This window comes from Erinaceus europaeus, chromosome 1 (genome assembly GCF_950295315.1).
Source record: "Erinaceus europaeus chromosome 1, mEriEur2.1, whole genome shotgun sequence".
In the NCBI taxonomy this organism is placed as follows: domain Eukaryota; kingdom Metazoa; phylum Chordata; class Mammalia; order Eulipotyphla; family Erinaceidae; genus Erinaceus; species Erinaceus europaeus.
This window is the reverse complement of record NC_080162.1, coordinates 76591046-76606744: the sequence shown is the minus strand read 5'-3', so window position 1 is coordinate 76606744 and position 15699 is coordinate 76591046. Positions and strand designations below refer to the sequence as shown.

At 42.2% G+C, this 15699-nt stretch overlaps 1 protein-coding gene across 3 annotated transcripts in view; it reads right to left on the bottom strand.

Annotated features, from left to right (window-relative positions):
* Positions 1 to 209: 209 nt before the first annotated feature.
* The window catches only part of CBFA2T2 (CBFA2/RUNX1 partner transcriptional co-repressor 2), a 97974-nt gene continuing 82484 nt past the window's right edge, over positions 210 to 15699 (bottom strand). For 2 of the 3 annotated variants that reach the window (XM_060188528.1, XM_007522677.3), the window contains exons 6-11: positions 14866 to 15119; positions 11816 to 11901; positions 10646 to 10841; positions 8284 to 8352; positions 4309 to 4499; positions 210 to 858 (exon numbers count right to left, since the gene is read on the bottom strand). In XM_060188528.1, the coding sequence (XP_060044511.1) occupies positions 559 to 858; positions 4309 to 4499; positions 8284 to 8352; positions 10646 to 10841; positions 11816 to 11901; positions 14866 to 15119 (1096 nt within the window). In that variant the 3' untranslated portion in view covers positions 210 to 558. The remainder of the gene's footprint in view (positions 859 to 4308; positions 4500 to 8283; positions 8353 to 10645; positions 10842 to 11815; positions 11902 to 14865; positions 15120 to 15699) is intronic. The other variant, XM_060188537.1, reaches the window with a different exon arrangement.

Below are 15699 nucleotides of genomic sequence, written 5' to 3'. Positions count from 1 at the left end.
CAAGTTCTGGTGGCGCCAATCACTGGCATCTGCTGAGGTTGGAAATGGGAATCAAGGAGTTGTCTTGGGGTAAGAGGAGCGACTCCTTGCCAGAGTGGGGAGGGAGCTTCCACCATAGCCTGCTGTCAGCCTCCAGGCCTCTGCCCCAGGAAGGGAGTGGAGGAGGAGGCAGTGCTGGGGTAAGCTGCCTCTGGCCTGGCTGGGCCCACCTGATAGTCTGCTGCTTTCAGAGGCAGGGAGGGGAGCTGCGATCTCCACTTAGGGAGAGGGAGAGAGGGCCATACCAGTTTCAGCTGGGGGAGGAAAAAACCAGGAAGCTACAGATAAAGCAGCTCCCGCTGGGCTCCTCTGCAGAGAATGGCACACTAGTTCACCCAAGGACATAGAGAGTAACCCGGGCAAGTGTATGGAGAGGCTGTGGAGGAGAGTCTGCTAGATTTGCACTCTCACAGCTTCCACTTCACTTCCTGTTAACGACCCAATAACTATCTGTACTGGTTCTAACAGCCAGCCCCTCGCGGTGAACTGCTGCACTGTGGGGTCATCAGAGTCTGGGGCTCAGAGTCCATTGGTATCAATGGCTGTCACAGAGGCAGGTGTCGAGGAGCGCGAGGTGGTAGCAGACGTCTTGTCCAGGGCCGGACTTGGCACACTGCAGTCAGCGGACCTCGCGGAAGAGCCCCTCCCTCCAGGAAGCAGTGGCCGGCTCTGGCTGTGGGGACTCTGGCTGTGTAGGTTCTGGCCACAAAGACGGTGGTGCCGCTCCCAGTCCTTGTGCTGGCAGAAAGAACCACAGTATCTTGCAATATTGCAGCCACTGCAAGTTTCGCTGGCTTTTCGGCCACAGTTCCAGCAATTCTACAAGATACAGGGATGAGTTAGTTTCTGGGATCTTGTGGGGCAAGCTTGTCATCAGCTGTCACCTCTACAGCATGGGTTCTGGAGACACACACCCCTTTCTGCATTCCCTTTATCTGTGAAATGGGAAAATCACACATCATACCGATGAACGGCGAGATGAGGGGTGTGGAGATACCATTTCAGGGCAGCTGAAGTCCCACTTCCCACTGAAGGTACTGACTCACTCACTGTTTTCACTCATTTTAATTCTTAGTGATTAAATCAAACCCTCTTAAGGTCCAGGCTCCCCCGCCCCCATAGCTGTTTTAAAATCACACAGACACACATGTTTATTTCATCATTTTTTTTTTTTTTTTTTAAACTAGAGCACTGCTCCACTCTGGCTTATGGTTGTGTAGGGGGTTGAACCAGGGACTTTGGAACCTCAGGCAGGCATGAGAATCTCTTTGCATAATCATTATGCTATCTACCCCCTTCCCTTTATTTCATCATTTTAAAGACTGATTAACTGATTGACTTGAGCAGTCAAGCTTCCTTCCTCAAGCCTCCTCCAGTGTCTAGAATGGCAAAGGCTGATCATGGTATGCCTGCTCCTGTGGTCTTCTCGGGGAAGAGACTATTTTCAATGAAATCAAGACAATTTTTTTTTGCTGCCTTTCAAATGTACCTTCCTACATCACCAAGGTATTATTCTTATTGGTTCTTTCTAGCACTTTCCATAAAGATGGAATTCTCCAAGTTTCTGAAGGCTCCTAGGCCCCAGGGTTGCTGTAAATGTGCATCAATTTTGTATTTTCCCTCAGGGCATAAAATGTGAAATAAACACCAACATATTCTATGTTGATAAAAAAATTATTAAAAAATATTTTTATTAGTGGATAGAGACAGAGAGAAATTGAGAGGAGCAGGGGGTCTGAGGGAGAAATTGAGAGGGGCAGGGGGACTGAGAGAGAGAGAGAGAGTGAGAGAGAGTGAGAAAGATATCTGCAGCCCTGCTTCACTACTTGTGAAGCTTTCCCCTGCAGGTGAAGAGTGGGGGCTTATATATGGGTCCTTGCACACTGGAATGTGTGCACTAAACCAGGTGCACCACCGCCTGGCTCCAAATCAAGACACATGTTCAAACATAAGACAGACAGCAAGTGCTAAAAAGCATCACCTAGCCAATCTCCTAACAATGGGATACTGAGGGCCACAGGAAGTCAAGTCTACAGGGTCTGAAACCTGGGTCTACTGACTCCATTCTAGTCAGGTACAAGTTCAGCTTCAAAGAGCATTAGAATAGGCTGCAGACTCCCTTCTAATGCAGCAGGCTTCTCATGAACTAAAATATAGGGATTGTCTAGACTTGCTTAATGCCAGTATCAAAGGCCCAAGGGGGGGGGGGCAAAAATATTTCCTAGTTTATATTTACAGATCTTCAAGCAAACTGCATTCCAGACAATTTCAAACTTTGAAGTCATACAGGCTGAATCCAAACAATGCTTTGACAGAACATATAACTTGTGGGCAAGAATTCAACTGTTTCCATGGGCTGGTGTGGAAACATAGGCCAGAGAGTCAACCCCAGTCAAACAACAGAGTCTTGACACTCTTGCCAGGACATTTCACACCAGGGCGGAGCATGAAACTACTGGTACTTTCATCTTGGCTGCCAATATATTTTAAATAGATACAATTTACAATTTATGAGATACAATAAGATAAAATAGTCTACCACAGAGGTAATATTGTAGAAATACAAGAATAAAGTTATTATCAGATCAGCTAAGGTGAAAAAGAAACTTTGGTGTGGGATAGATAGCATAATGGTGATGCAAAAGGACTTTCAAGCCTGAGGTTCCAAAGTCCCAGGTTCAATTCCTCATACCACCATAAGCCAGAGCTGAACAGTGTTCTGGTCTTGGTCTGGTGGTCTGTCTCCCCACCCACCCCCAAAAGATAAAATAAACTTAAAAAAGAAAAGGAAATGTTTATGCTTCTTTCCTTATGGCTTTTCTCCTAATCATGAGGCTTTCTGGCAAGATACTAGACAAAAGGTTTATGGTTGCAGCCATCCTTCAGATCAGCATCCCCCAAAGCTGGAACGACACTTTTGGTATTTTTTTTTTTTTTTTACTTAATGGGGGAAGGTTATAAACCTTCTAAGCTATTAACCAGAAAGTCAAAATGGGATTTCAGAATTTCTTTTGTTAAGGGAAGCCCCATTATTTTATTGTTTATGCCAACTGAGTGTGGCTGAGATCCACCTGTAGCAGAGCTTTCTGGGGTTTGTTAATAAATATAAAATTCAGGATAACAAAACAAAAAAGTCCCCATCTATTTGTAAATAATCAGGGTAAGTCAGAGAAAAAAAGGGAAAAAAAAGTAGAGAGAGACAGAGAGATTGTGTGTGTGTGTGTGTGTGTGTGTGTGTGTGTGTGTGTGTGTATGTGTGTGTAAGAGACCACAGCACCAATGCTCTCTCCAAAACTGCAGGGGCCAGTTGAACCTGGGTTGCACATATGGCAAATCATCACACTATCCAAGGAAGCTATTTCACTGCCCCACAGAGAGACAGAATTCTGCATTTCCTTAGTTCTGGACACTGGCTTTATCACTGTAGGATTATACCAGTTAAATTTCTTTTCTTTCTTTTTTTTTTTTCTTCTTCTTTTTTTTGCTTCTAGGGTTGTTACTGAGGCTAGGTGCCTCCACCATTAATCCACTGCTCTTGGAGGCTCCCCACCCCCTTTTGTTGCCCTTGTTGTTTTATCGTTGTTGTGGTTATTATTATTGTTGTTGATATCATTGTTGGATAGGACAGAGAGAAATGGAGAGAGGAGGGGAAGACAGAGAAGGGGAAGAGAAAGATAGACACCTGCAGACCTGCTTCACCACTTGTGAAGCGACTCCCCTGCAGGTGGGGAGCTGGGGGCTTGAACTGGGATCCTTATGCGCCGCATGTGCTTAACCCACTGTACTACCGCCTGAACCCCATACCAGTTAAATTTCATAAACTAGTTTCCTCATTTATAAACTTAAGAGTACAATACCTACTTAATAGGGTCATTATGAGGATGGAAAAGACAACAAACACTTAGCTGGGTGTCTGGCACAAAAGCCCACTGGTGGTCATCATTATAAATCAATTCCACAAATTAACAGTGAGCTTTCAAAATGTAAGGCAATATAATGAACATAATGAATCAAAATATATAACTATAGCATAAAAAGTGTACTATACATACATACATACATATACACATCTGTATCTATATCTATATCTATATATATCAAAAAGCTACAGAGTCAGTAACAAAACTCTCCTTGGCACTGAACACAAATTAGAATCATCTAAGAGAGAACTGTTTATGTCTTACTTCCCAGCACATGAGAAAAACAGTGGGCCTGGTCACTTCAGCTGCCCCAGCCCCAGCCCTAGCCCACAGGATTAACAAGACTGACCTCTGTTGACTCTTCTTGCTCATTTATGACAAGGAAGGCATCTTCTGCAGCCTGCCGTTTGACATCTGCTATGGTCTGCTCCATTCGAGCTCTCTCTGTTGCAATGACTTCAAATGCCTTTTGCTCTGCTTCAGCAACAGCTTTCTGGACTTCTGACATGGCCTGAATTTTCACCTTGTTCACAGCTTCTTCTAGAAGAAAGTGACAGTAAAATCAACTGGCCGAGAATCTTTTCCCTCCCACCCCACATCAATTCTAAGATGGGTCAAAGTTGAAACACAGTGATTCTTTCCTAATAAACTGGAATGAAGATACAGCATGTGCATTTACTTTTACTTTTACTTTTATACTCACTTGCCCTTTCACACAATTATGTGTTGGGTATATACTGGGCTGTTTTCCTGTGCAAAAGTGCACCATGACTTTTCTGGCAACCCAATAGATAGAAATAGGCACTGTGATAGGGGCTGGTGATACCAAGTGACAAAGATAAAGTCCTCAAAGGCCAAGGGTGATGCTGAGTTGACCGTGAACTCTGGGTGCACAACCATCCTTCATAGGTCTCTTATTTACCAGGTAGGCATTGAGTATCTCTTGAGTCTTCCACAGGAAAGCAAGGGCTCAAATTCAGCCAACCCAATACCAAAGTCTGACTATACACTATAATTGACCAGAGCTGCCCCCAGCTAGAAAATCAATCACTAGGTAGCAAGATATTGTATTTAGTATTTCTTTTTCTTTTTAACATAACATTGGCCAGCTCTAGCTTACAGTGGTGCTGAGGGCTGAACCTGGCAACTCAGCCTCAGAGAGACAAGAGCACGTCCCAGACATATATGATGCTCTATTTGCTTTTGTCTTTCTTTGTTCTTACGTAGTACTGAGGATCAAACCCAGGGCCTCAGCATGAAAAGAATGTGCTCGACCACCAAGCCACTTCCCCAGTCCTATTTTACTTCTTGATAAGATAGACATTTTTTCCACCTTTAATTGTAAAAGTTTTTCCAAGTTGCTATGTAGGTCTTTCAAATACCACTCTTTAAATATTTATTTATTTTGCCCTTTTGTTGCCCTTGTTGTTTTTATCGTTGTTTTAGTTATTGTTGTAATTGATATCATCGTTTGGGTAGGACAGAGAGAAATGGAGAGAGGAGGGGAAGACAGAGATGAGAGAGAAAGACACCTGCAGACCTGCTTCACCTCCTGTGAAGCGATTCCCTTGCAGGTGGGGAGCGGGGGGCTTAAACAAAAACTACTTTTAATAGTGAAGTAGTATTTGCCATAGTAGTGTCATTCTAGGAATTCACATAAGCCTATGGACAGCTGAGCACTTTCCCTGCTGCCTCTCCTTTGGCCCAGAATATGCTATAGACAGTATCTTTGTGCACATTGTTGCTTCTGTAACAGTAAGAGTGTTTAAGTCTGGATCATTCACTTTGAAAGAAAGGACTCAAAAGCAAAAATCTAGGAGTGATTTCAAGAATTCGCATATATACTTGATTGGTAACACAATGATTTTATATATAAATCTGATGATTTATTGTCATTAATAGGATCATCTATAATTTTGTCAATAACTAGCTGTTAGATACTTTGGGAAATAACTGAGCCAGTTTTACCTGGAATCTTCCTGAAATCTGGTAAGATTCAATATTTTATAATATGCTCTTTTATATTTCTTGTAGCATTATTTTCTTCTTTTTATATTTTTCCCATTTACTTATTATGGTGTTGATGCTAACAATGACTTTTTATGAACGATAGGCACTATATTTTTGTAGAAGTAATTTCCTTTTCTTAAATTTTTTTTATTTCATCATTATTATTATTTTTATTTTTACCAGAGCACTGATCAGCTCTGGCTTATGGTGGTACAGGGGGATTGAGTTTCTTTGCATAACCTTTATGCTATCTACCCCATAAAATTTTTTAATTTTATTTAATTAATTTATTATTGAGTAGAGACAGAGCAATTGGGAGGGGAGGGGGAGAAAGGGAGAGAGACAGAGAGACACCTGCAGCCCTGCTTCAACACTCATGAAGCTTTCCCCCTGTAGGTGGAGACCAGGGACTTGAACCAGGGTCCTTACACACTGTAATGTGTACAGTTAACAAGGTGTGCCACCACCTGGCCCCTAGAAGTAATAATTTTCTTAAGAAGAATCAGACACACACACATACACACAAACTATATTGGATTATAAAAATAACATGCAGGGGCCTGGCAGTATCGCAGTGGGTTAAGCACAATTGGTGTGAAGCTCAAGGACCAGCTTAAGGATCCCAGTTCAAGCCCCTGGCTCCCCACCTGCAGAGGGGTCCAATTCACAAGCAGTGAAGCAGGTCTGCAGGTATTTTTCTTTCCCCGTCTTCCCCTCCTCTCTTGATTTCTCTCCAACAACAGCAATGGTAACAATAAAATAAACAACAACAACAAAGGCAACAAAATGGAAAAAATGGCCTCCAGAAACAGTGGATTTGTAGTGCAGGTACCAAGCTCCACTGATAACCATGGAGGCAAAAATAAAATAAAATAAAATGCCACTTGGAGAAGGAAGAAGGAAAATCAGGCCAGTCTTTATTTAATCTTATTTAATAGGACAGAGAGAAATTGAAAGGGGAATGGGAGGCAGGGAGAAAGAGAGACACCTGTACAGCACTGTTTCACCACTTGTTAAACTTTGCTCCTGTAGGTGGGGGCTAGGGGCTTGAACCTGGGTCCTTGAGCATGGCAATGTACATGCTCAGCTGGGTGTGCCACCACCCAGCCTCAGGAAGCCAGTATTTAGATAAAGACAGTATTAGGAATGTGAGGTTACCTTACTCACTTATCTTATCAGAACAGGCATTATCCTTGGAAAAAAACAGGAGGCCTACCAATAGTCTTGATAAAGCTACAGTCAGTGACGATGAAAGAAGTAATGGAGATTCAAGAGTTAGTTGTTCCAGGACCAGAATGAAATCAAATGTGGTAGTTATGTCCACACTGTGTGTGTATTCTAGCAGAGAACAGGCAATAATGAATTAAGCTATAATTCTCAGAAATAGGACTTATGAAAAAAGGAAGCCCTGGCTACTAAATCTCAAAATGTTACCTAGGAGAAAAGTGGGTGAACTGGAGGGAATCATTCCAAATTCTTTTATGTCACCAGGCTTTGTGCCTATGTGATTCCACTGTTCCTGGCAGACTTTTTGCTCTGCCTCCTTCCGGGGGTGAGAGACAGAGTGAGAAGAGACATCATAACACGCATCTATTGTTTGTCAAGTTTCCCTTTTGCATGGTGCTCCCATGTGGTGGCCAAGGACTTAAGCCTGGCTCCCTGAACATGACAAAATGTGAGCTCTATCAGGCAAGCATTTCTCCCTTCCTTCCTTCCTTCCTTTCTTCCTTCCTTCTTCCTTCCTTCCTTCCTTTCTTTCCTTTTTTCTTGCCTCCAGGGTTATTGCTGGGGCTCGGTGCCTGCACCATGAATCCACTGCTCCTGGAGGCTATTTTTCCCCCCTTTTGTTGCCCTTGTTATTGTAGCCTTGTTGTGGTTATTATTGTTATTGTCAATGTCATTCATTGTTGGATAGGACAGAGAGAAATGGACAGAGGAAGGGAAGAGAGAGGGGAGAGAAAGATAGACACCTGCAGACCTGCTTCACCGCTTGTGAAGTGATTCCCCTGCAGGTGGGGAGCCAGGGGCTGGAACCAAGATCCTTAAGCCGGTCCTTGTACTTTGCGCCATGTGAGCTTAACCCGCTGCGCCACCGCCCGACTCCTCAGGCGAGCAGTTCTAAGCCTCAACACCAAATTCTTAACCTTCAAAATAATATGAGAGGCTGTCCAAATGTGTGGGAGGCCTGGAGAGGGAGTAGAAGGAGGCTTATAACTTTAGGAGCCAACCATGAGACAGTTCCTCTTCTAAGTAAGTACTCCTAGCTTCTAGAGAATAGTGTGTATAAGTAACCTACAAGTAGACTAACACATACCAGTTTTCTTCCAAAACTCCACAGGTACATATCCTGTTCCTGGTCTGCTGTTGAATTCTCGCTGAGAATCTACAGGACAGAGATAAATAGCATAGGGTCAGAAGCTGTCTATAACTGGCAATGCTTTACTTAATTTTTTACTTAATTAATTATTGGATAGAGATAGAAACTGAGAAGGGATGAGAAAATAGAGCAGGAAAGAGACAAAGAGACGGAGAGACATGGGGCTGGGTGGTGGCACACCTGGTTGAATGCTTGTTATAATGTGCAAGGACCTGAGTTCGAACCTGTAGTCCCCACCTGCAGGGGCAAAGCTTTGCGAGTGGTGAAGCAGGGCTGCAGGTGTCTCTCTCCCTCTCTGTCACCCCTTTCCCTCTTGATTTCTGGCTGTCTCTATTAATTAAACATAATAAAAAAAGAGAGAGAAAGACAGAGAGACACCTGTAGCCCTACTTCACTATTTGTGAAGCTTTTCCCCTACACATGGGGACCAGGGACTTGAGCCCAGGTCCTTGCGCACTATAATGTGTGCACTTAACCAGGTGTGCCACCACTTGGCCCTGCCATGTTTTATTTTTATGAAAAACTTACCATAACATTTATTCACCAGCTAGAAAGAATTAAACATTTGGTGCAAAAAAAAAAGTTCTGAGAGGAATAAAATCTGATTATAGGATATTACACTTCATTCTTAGTTTTAAAACATATAGATGGGGCTGGGTGGTGATGCAGTCATTTAAGTACACATATTACCACACATATTATCATGGGTTCAAGCCCCCAGTTGCCACCTGCTGGAGGAAAGTTTCACAAATGGTTAAGACTGTGCTGCAGGCATCTCTCCTTTTTCCCCCTCATTTCTATCTGTGCTATCAATAAATAAATAAATAAACAAATCAAAACACATATATGGCATTTGTCTTTGTGTATCTACTACTCTGTGCATCTCTCTGTATAATTACAAATAGATGCATGTCTCAAGTATTAATATAAGCACTAATTTCAGAACACCATACTTGTCATCCTTCTTAGAAGATGTATGACCATGAGAGTTATGTTTTTAACTTACTTAAGCTGTTGTTTTGCCTTCAGTAAAAGAATAGTAGTTCCTATATCAACAGGCAGCTTTGAAAACACATGTTAAAGAAGCCTGGGAATTGGCACAGTGAGTAGAACTCTGAACTTGAAAGCATAAGGTTTTGAATTTGATTCCTAGAATCACATATACTAGACTGCTGGTCTGGCCTCTCTATCTATTTATATTGTGAAATAAATAAAATAAATATATCTTTAAAGATTTTTTCATTGTTTTGATTTCTTTTTTTCTTTTTTTTATATTTATTTATTTTCCCTTTTGTTGTCTTTGTTTGTAATTGTTATTATTGATGTCACTGTTGTACAGGACTGAGAGAAATGGAGAGAGATGGGGAAGACAGAGAGGGTGAAAGAAAGACACCTGCAGACCTGCTTCACTGCTTGTGAAGCGACTCCCCTGCAGGTGGGGAGCCAGCGGCTTAAACCAGGATCCTTGCTCCGGTCCTTGCGCTTTGTGCCACCTGTGCTTAACCTGCTGCGATACCGCCCAACTCCCAATAAAATAAATCTTAAGAAAGGAAGGAAGTGGGGAGTCAGGACCGGAGCAAGGATTCTGGTTCAAGTCCCCGGCTCCCCACCTACAGGGGAGTTGATTCACAAGCAGTGAAGCAGGTCTGCAGGTGTCTATCTTTCTCTCGCCCTTTCTGTCTTCCCCTCCTCTCTCTATTTCTTTCTGTCCTATCCAACAATATAACTACAACAAAAAAACACAAGGGCAACAAAGGGAATAAATAAATATTAAAAAAAAAAAAAAAGAAAGGAAGGAAGGAATGAGGGCCAGGTGGTGGTGCACTGGGTTAAGTGCACATAGTATGAAGTGTAAGGTCCTGTGCAAGGATCCTGGTTTGAGCCTGTGTGTGTGTGTGTGTGTGTGTGTGTGTGTGTGTTTTGATGACAGGACTCTTCACAAGTGGTGAAGCAGGTGTCTTATGTTTCTCTCTCCCTGTCTTCCCCTTCTAATTTCTATCCTATCCAATAAAAATGGGGAAAAAAATGGCTGACAGGAGCAGTGGATTCATAGTGCTGGCACTGAGCCCCAGTGATGACCCTGAAAACAAAAACAAAAAAAAAGGGGGGGGGGACCCAGGGGTTAAAGGCTTAAGGCTTAGCACTGACTGGAACATTACTTACTGTAACAGTAAAAGTTCAAATAAGCAGTGATTACAGAAAGTAATAAACACACACACACACACACACACACACACACACACACACACACACACACACACACAATCTCTTGTCCACTTAGGTGAAAGTCTCCCCTTACCATTGCTGAGAGAATCTGCATTCCCAGGACTATGCTGCCTAGAGACCAACTCGCCCCCCGTTTTTCTCATCTCTGTGTTTTCACTGTATCGTCTTTTCCAGTAATTGAGTTCTTCACGATCAGATTCTTGGCAGCGCCTGAGAACTGCCATGGAACGCCTAGTCTTCTCTACCATTTCCATAATGCAATTCAGGGCCTGAGTCAGAGTGGGAAATCAGATAGAGACAAGTTGAGGACGTTCAAACAACCAACATAAAAAAAAAAAAAGTCCAAGGATGGGTAAACAAATAAAAGTTTAAGTACTTTATAGGATTAATAACATCAAGTTTACATTTGATGAATCTCCTCACATTTTCCTTTTTGAAATCTAAACACAATTAGTTTATTAAATTTTTGGGATTCCTCGAGGTTGAAGCAATTGGTGTTCCTTTTAATATTGTCCTTATGGCAAAAACACAAAGTGGGAGATTTATATGAGAATAATCAGAGTGATGATATTCAGTAAGATCATACTCAAGGAGAAAAAGTCACCATATCTAAATTTTAAGAAGGTACTATACCTTTCTTTCCCTTTTTAGCAGAAGGGAAACTGTCTTCTACAGGGAAAACCAACTTGGGATTACATTCTGAACAGTATAATTCTCATTTGGATTTGCAGAATTTGAAGATGCTCCATTTACTTAACACAAACTGTATATAAGGCCCCAAGGTAAACATCTTATACACTATTATGCCCCTCCACCTCGTGAATTTAAATAATTCAACATTTTTTAAAAAGAGATTAAAATTAAGGCTTAGAAAGGTGATGAAATTTGTCCATTACAGCTGAAGGGGTCACCCTACCACAATGATCTTTAATTCTAAGGCTGGGGAGCAGCAGCTTTTATTATTAAGGTGTTGTGGTTTTGGCTGTATTCACTTCAAACATATATGCTCCAGTGGCTGGGGAAGTAGCTGCAGCAGAGATAAGGGCTTGCATGCCTAATGCTTCTGGTTTAATTCCAAACACCAAATGTACCAGAGCACTGTGCTAGCTCCTCTCATGTGAAACTCAACTTCTGTCTCATGTAAAATAAATAAATCATATGTATATATACCATTACTACTGGTTAATACCAAGAATTGACAGTAACATACAGTTGGGAAAATTGTACATTCTAAGATTCTTACATGATCAAGATGTTTCCACTCATCAGCCCATTCCCTTTCTGTCAAACGGTGGTCTACCAACTCATCTTGATAGCCTCCATTCAGACCTGTTAGAAATTAGAGGTTGAGTATAAAAACCCAGGAATACAGTAGAACAGAATTCTACCAGTAAATATATACATATTCATACCAATTTTGAGTATACTACTAAGGTAACAGTGAAGCCTGGGCCCCACAGATGACATGAAATGAAGAAAGGATCACTACTAATATATGTTAAAAAATTATTTTGGATAGAGACAGAATTTGAGAGGGGAGGAGGAGATTAAGAGAGAGTGAGACAGAGACACCTGCAGCACTGTTTCACTGCTTGTGAAGCCTAATGCCCCTCGGGTGGGGAGGGGGAATTTGAACCTGGGTCCGTGCCCACTATAATGTGTATGTTCAACGAGATGCATCAACACCTGGCCCCTGAAGTATATACTTTTAAAACTCCTAAACATCACTTATTAAAGATAGTCCAAAAGGAAATGGTAAGCTGGGTGGGTCTGGCAAAATATCAGTAGTTCACTTGCATAGTGTACTTAGTCTGTAATGATCCAGGTTTGAGGTCAACTTCCACCACAATCAAGGAAGCTTTGGTGCTGTGGTCACTGTCTATCAGAAAAGCTGACCTGAAGCAGTATAATCCCAATAACAAGAAAGAAAGGAAGAAAGAAAGATATAAAGAAAGGAAGATAGGAAGGAAGGGAGAAGGGAGGAAGGAAGGAAGGAAGAAAGAAAGAAAGAGAAAAAAAGAAAGGAAGGAAGGAAGAAGGGAGGGAGGGGAGGCAAGGGGAGGAAAGAAGGGGAGAGAGAGGAGGGAGTGACAAAAAGTATAGATAGTCCAAAAGTCCATAAACATAGAAAAAAATACTAAAAATTATTGATACAAATGACCAGCTAGTACAAATAAGATCCTCAATAAGATAGTATTTCATATCTATTATAAATATGTTAAGAAGATTTAAGTTGCCAAATAGTGTTGGCACAATGCTAATGCTGCCGGTGGAGCTAGAGTCCCAGTACATGTACTGTCCCCATTCTCGGGGCAGCTTCTTCATTCAGAGAAAGAAAGAGACAGAGCAAGAGACATCACCACACTGGAACATCCCCTGGTGCTCTGGAACTATCATGCAGTGCTGATTTTCAAACTCGAGGCTGAGTGAATGGCAAGATATGTATCCTATATGGTGAGCTATTTCTTCAGTTCCACAATGTGAATGCTTAACCACCACAATTACAGTGGGGCTCAGTGCCAGCAGTATGAATCCACTACTCCTGGCAGCCATTTTTCTTTTTTTATTGGATATGACAGAGAGAAATTGAGAGGGGAAAGGAGACAGAGAAGGAGAGAACAGAAGACACCTGCAGGTCTGCTTCACTGCTTGTGAAGTGACCCCCCCCATAGGTGGGGAGCTGGGGACACAACTGGGATCTTTGCGCTGGTCCTTGTGCTTTGTGCTGTGTGTGCTTAACCTGGTACGCCGCTTGGCCTCCCCTTGCTCAGTTTCCTCATATATATATGTATATTGAAAGATTTTATTTATTTATGAGAAAAATATGAGGAGAGAGAAAGAATCAGACATCACTCTGGCACATGTGCTGTCAGGGATCAAACTCGGGACCTCATGCTTGAGAGTCCAAAGCGTTACCACTGCGCCACCTCCAGGACCACACTCCTCATCCCTATTATAATGGGATGATACCTGCATGGAACTACTGTGATGATTCGATGATGTAATATAAGTGCGCTCTAATCTAAGCAGCACCCATGATTTAGTAAATGTTGGCGGCTGGGTGTGCCGTTGCTATCATGGCCTTCATACTCAGTTTCCTCCATAAGTTACAGTCCAAGCTCTGAAACATGTAAGTAAGCTTAAGTCAAAGGGACATGAGCAAATATAACTATCTTCTATTCCACAAATTGTGGCTATCCCACAAAGGTGTGGGAGAAACCCTAGAAACTAGTAACCCGTTGGTTCTCCTCTTCGACATGTTTAGTAGTTAAACCCCAAGAAGTCTTCCATCATCAAGCTGTTTGAGAATACATGAAGGAAGCTCTGTCTATAAGTGCTCTTGGGTGAAGTTTGTTGAGAAAAAATTTGGTTTCTTCCTACATTTATGAATAGTGGGAATGCATGCATTAGACATCCCAAATGAAACAATGACCCAGAACAGACGGTGGTATTATGTCCATTTTAGAAATGGGTGACACTGAGGACCAGGCAGTGGCGCACTTGGTTAAGCGCACACATTACAGTGCTCAGGGACCTGAGTGCAAGCCCCTGACCCCCACCTGCAGGGGGACAGTTTCACAAGTGGTGAAGCAGGGCTGCAGGTGTCTCTCTGTCTCTTTCCTTCTCTGCCTCTCCCTCCCCTCTCATTTCTCTGTCTCTATCCAGTAATAGTTAAAAAAAAGAAACAAAAATGGTGATCCAAGACTCAAAGTCTAAGCAACTTGCATAAGAACATGCAGATGGCTAGAATGCAGTCAAAATTTAAATTTAGATTATGTCCCAAATTCCTGACCTAAACTTCCATAACAAAACCACTTATTTCATGTTTCTTGGTTAATTAAGAAGGTTTACCTCATTTGTTTTATCTATCTTTCTTTTTGCCTTTTTAAAGATATTTTTATTTATTTTATTAATGAGAAGGATAGGATAGAAAGAGAGAGATAAAGAACCAGATGTCATCGGGACCTCATGCTTGAGAGTCCAGTGATTTGTCCACTGTGTCACCTCCCGGGCCACATCATTCTGAATCTCTTTGACCATTAGAGAATGGTACTTCATTACTCATAAATATCTCAGTGTGCATTTCCTTATATCTGTTTAATCCTAATTCTACGATGGTACAACCAAGTATGAAATGGGACTGCTTCAAATGAGAACAGCTACAAGTCTAATATTCTTTTTTAAGTATAATATTGTTTTATCAGTGGAAAAAACAATGACTTATCAATGAGCTATCACTTTATTACTCAATAGGAAAGAAACCCAAGGACTTAATCTGCAAATGTCACTTACTAAGATTGTGGTGCCTATCACGAACTTCTCGATGCTCTAGCATCTTATTGGGTTCACGATACAGGTGGGAAGTTGCGATATCTTCTAAGGTATAGTGCTGAAGAGGTGGAGGAGTAGGATGAAACTGTCCCCCTGGATTCATGATGGGTACAGTGAGGGCAGGACTGTGTCGAGGAGCAGGGCTGATGGTACACACTCTCTTGGCAGGAGGCTCAGGAGGCACTGTATCTCTTTCAAAACTATTCTCTTCTCTTCTGTAAAACCAGAAGAACATATTTGAACCTGACACTGAGTGTTCATGCAAACATTTCTCAAACACCTACTCTGTGCTATGTATATTGCTCCCCTCCATACTATGTACTGTGCTAGTCACTTTCCACAAGCAGGATAACTATGAGGAAAGATAAAAGTGTCTTCAGGAGTCAGGCAAGCAGGTAATGGAAACTGACTTATTCTAGGATGGGAAGAGATCAAATCCATTCTTAACCAAGCACAAAGATCTAAACATCATGAAACAAAGATAAGAGTAAGGAGAGGTGCAAGGACTAGCGTAAGGACTAGCCCCCAACTCCCCACCTGCAGGGGGGTCGCTTCACAAGTGGTGAAGCAGGTCTGCAGGTGTCTATCTTTCTCTCCCCTCTGTCTTCCCCTCCCCTCTCCATTTCTCTCTGTCCTATCCAACAACGACGACATTATCAACAACAATAATAACTACAACAACAATAAAACAATGGCAACAAAAGGGAAAATAAGGGAGTCGGGCAGTGGCGCAGTGGGTTAAGCGCACGTGGCGCAAAGCGCAGGGACCGGCGTAAGGATCCCGGTTCGAGCCCC